This window comes from Nothoprocta perdicaria, unplaced genomic scaffold (genome assembly GCF_003342845.1).
Source record: "Nothoprocta perdicaria isolate Ctin4 unplaced genomic scaffold, notPer1 scaffold_10, whole genome shotgun sequence".
Taxonomy (NCBI): domain Eukaryota; kingdom Metazoa; phylum Chordata; class Aves; order Tinamiformes; family Tinamidae; genus Nothoprocta; species Nothoprocta perdicaria.
Genome location: NW_020454094.1, coordinates 7,670,482 through 7,674,192, shown reverse-complemented (window position 1 = coordinate 7,674,192; position 3,711 = coordinate 7,670,482). Strand labels below are relative to the sequence as shown.

General features: G+C 68.4%; 1 protein-coding gene across 1 annotated transcript in view; it reads left to right on the top strand.

Annotated features, from left to right (window-relative positions):
* The window catches only part of ARID3C (AT-rich interaction domain 3C), a gene marked incomplete at its 3' end in the record, with an annotated part of 16,825 nt that extends 15,209 nt beyond the window's left edge, over positions 1-1,616 (top strand). The window contains exons 7-9 of the mRNA XM_026039106.1: positions 11-179; positions 514-603; positions 1,528-1,616. Coding sequence (XP_025894891.1) covers positions 11-179; positions 514-603; positions 1,528-1,616 — 348 coding nt within the window. The remainder of the gene's footprint in view (positions 1-10; positions 180-513; positions 604-1,527) is intronic.
* Between the last annotated feature and the right edge of the window lie 2,095 nt (positions 1,617-3,711).

Here is a 3,711-nt window from a genome sequence, read left to right as displayed (position 1 = left end):
CGTGGCGCAGGCCGCGGCGCTGGAGCAGCTCCGCGACCGGCTGGACGCCGGGGAGCCGCCGGAGAAGAAGGCGGCGCTGACGGCGGAGGAGCAGCAGCGGCTCATGCAGCACGCGCTGCAGCACAACCTCCTGGCCATGGCCTCCCACTTCCCCATGAACATCAAGGTCTCCAGCCGAGGTAGCGGGCACGGCGGGCGGCACCTGCCCTGGGGACAGCCCAGTGCGGAGTCCGGAGGGGTCTCATCCCCGATAGCCTCGGGAACCCGGGATGGGTGCACGGTCCGGCCAGGCAGGCCAGGATGCACGTCCCCTGCCAACATCCCCTGCCACCAAGTGCTGTGGTCACCCAAGGGACTCGCCACATCCCTGCGGTTCTCCCAGCCGGAGATGAGCAGGTTTCTGCCAGGAGAGCAGGGCAGAGCTGCCCAGGGAGCCCAGGGCCCCATTTCTCTCTCCAGTCAGTTCTTGTTTCTGTTTCTCTTAATGCTCATATTGGTATTTCCTCTCCCCAGATGACAGACAGGAGACCGCATTGAACCTGTCCACCAACGGCATTAGCAGTATCAACATGTCAATAGAAATAAATGGAGTTGTCTACACAGGTAAATAGAAGGGCCGCTTGGCCCGTGTAATTGCGGCCGGGAAATCCAATAACTTATAGCCACTGCCTGGCCAGCAAGTCCTTCCTTCAATCTGATGTCTTTACTATAAAATCCATTGTAATGAAGTGGCAGGGCCTGGGGAGAGGGGGCAGGCGAAGGAGGGGGACAACAAGGCTGGAAATTGTCCCCTAGGAGGGGCCAAGTGGGGATGGATGGATGGGTGAGTGGATGAATGGATGGGACTCAGGTGCAAAAAGGCCCTTGGGCAATCCCAAACAGGAAGACTCCATGGAGAGGGCTTGGATTTGGGGCCATTCCAATGCTGAAGTGCCTAGTGAGACCCCTCGGGTGTTGGGTGCAAGGAGGCTTGGTGGATGCAGAGAAAAGGCAAAGATGCCGGAAGGGAAGCTGGGCTCGGGGGATGATGCTGGGACACTTTGGTGGGGCAGAGCACCAAGGGGCACCTACCCAGAGCCCAGTGGCCCCAAGCTGGGTGCCCAAGGAGGATGCGCCCACATTGGCCCCACTGGCACTACACTGGGGAGTCCAGGGAAGCCCCGGGTGTCAGGAGGCAGCCCCTCGGTGCCAGGCAGGGCAGAGACCTCCCCCGGGCACTGCTGCAATGGCCAAGCCAGTCCCCACGGCCCCCAGGGCTCTGCCTGCCTGCAGAGACCCCTAATCAAACCAGGAGGCTTTTCCAACCACAAATGAACATTTAAGGGGCTGGAAAGGTCAGCACTGGGAAACGTTAGGGCCTGATGGCCACGTTGTCGCAGGCCACCCCAGGGATTGTCCCGCATGGTCAAGGACATCTCCGGGAGCCTGGATAAGGGGGAGCCGGGGACAGAGACACCTGGAAGGGACAGGATGGGGGGTGCAGGGCGGGCCCCGGGGTGCCCTAACGCCGTCTCTCCGGCCCCGCAGGCGTCCTGTTCGCGCGGCGGCCCGCGGCGCCCGGCGGAGGCAGCGCGCGGAGCCAGCCGAGCCCCGCGGCCGCCGCGGAGCCGCTGCCGCCGGCGCAGAGCCGCGCGGCCGCCCGCGCCGCCCCGTAGCGCCGCGGGAACGCCGGGACGGTGCCTCGGCCACAGGGACCACGACGTGGCCTGGCCCAGCGAGACCCAGCACCCCTGGGCTGGGGCAGGGTTGTGTCCACCGGCACCAGCAGCTCCCGGGGGGCTGCTCCTGGCTGCTCCTGGCTGCTCCTGTCCAGCCCAGGGGCTGCTCCTGCTCCTGGACGTGAGGCAGGTGGTGGCGGGATGGGGGACACGGCTGGGCCACCAAGGCGGCACAGGGCTCCCAGGGCCGCCTCTTGGTGCTCCGCGAGGCTGTGTTTTGCCACTAGCCCCCAGGAGAGCCCCCCGTGCCCACCCTCCTGCACAGGCACCTCCTGTGCCCGCACAAGAGCTCCCGCTGGCCCTGCTGCCCCGCTCGTCACCCGCAGCCGGGTCCCGCACGCCCTGGGGACACGCTTGCTGCCGGCGCCGTGCCCCAGTGCATCCCAGTGCACTGGGGATGCACCCGCACTGTGTGCCCTCCTCACAACCCCGCGCTGTCCCCACCGCCCGTGCCCCCCTCGCCCTTGTCCCCAGGGTGCCATGTCCCCATGGCGTGCACAAAAGTGCTGCGCTGGGGGATCCGCTCACCAGCACGGGCAGATACTGGGGGAGGTGGTGGGACTGGGGATGTGCGGGGGCTGTTTGGGCGCAGAGGGACCCCGTGCCGCTCCCGGGAGAGCGGAGGGCGCCGTGCTGGGCACCCTGAACTACCTCGTTGGGCGGGTGGCGCCTCCTCCCGCCCGGCCGCCCCTCGGGTGCCGGAGCAGGGGCTGCGTCACCTCTACCTCAGCGCGGCGGGACGGGCCGGCCGGGCTCCCGCTGCTGCAGTGCAGCTCGCTGTGTCTATTAAAGGGAAGGAATGGATGAACCGAGCTGCTGTGCGGGGTGATGTCCGGGACGTGGGGGGCTCTGCTGCCCGGCTGGGGCGATTCGAGGGGTGCGGGATCCCTCCCAGCCCCCTTGGGGACATTCTGGGGTGGCAGCTGCAGTGCAGGGGTCCGCAGCATCCCTGGGGACAGAGCCGGCTCCCCTGGGGACAGACCCGCTGCCCCATAGCGGTCCCGGGACGGTCCCCCTGCCCCATAGCTGGCGCTGTCCAGGGTGCTGCAATTCCTGCCTGGGGACACGGATTTAGGGAATTGCCCTCGGGAGACGCCGCGCGGGGAGCGTCTCAGCCCGGGGTGGCTCACCCCGTCCATCCGCACGGGAACAGTCCCTGCTCCCGGGCTGCGGACAGGCGGGATTTACCCTCTAACACCCCATTCCCAGAGGGATTCCCAGATCAGATCCCAGCGCGGGGGGCGGATTCCCGTCCGTGCGGCGCGGGGATTTGGGCACGGCCCCGCCGCGCCACGGCGGCAGGGCTCCGTGCCAGGCAGCGCGGCCCCCGCCGCAGCCCCCGCCGCTCCCGCTAACGGAGCCGGCCCCGCTCCGCAGGACAGAGGAGCCCCGCGGCAGCCGCCGACATTTCAAAGCCCCCGATCGCTAAATCTATCCTTTTTGTTGTTTCTTTTTTTCTTCCTTTTCATCCATTCGAGCGCGGGGCCGCGCGGGAGGGCGGCGTGTCCGCGGCGCGGGCGGCTCCTGCGGGACCCGGCCGGGACATGGCCGCGTCCTTCAGGCTCCAGGCTCTCCCTGCGCCCTGCTGTCCCCCTGCTCCAGAGGCTCCGTGGCGGCCCGGCTCTGGAGGGGCTCCCGCATCCCTCCCGGATCCGCTCTCCTTTGCGGGGCTCCGTTTTGGGGACAAACCACCGTTATTGCGGCCTCTCCCCCCACCCCCGCGCGGCTCCTGACTCGGGGTCCCCCCTGTCCCTCGGGGGTGTGTGTGTGTGGGGGGGGGGGGGTTGCACTGTCGCGACAGAGCGACACGGGCCGCGGGTGTCTCCATGGTAACGCGGGGGGGGGGCGCTGTCTCCTAGCAACGCGCCGCCATGGCAACGCGGGGGCGGGGCCAGCGCGGCCGCCCCGCCCCACATCCCGCCAGGCGCTTCCGGGCAGCGCCCGTTAGCGGGAGAGGAGGAAGCGCCGCCCTCCCGCTTCCGGGCGTGGCGGC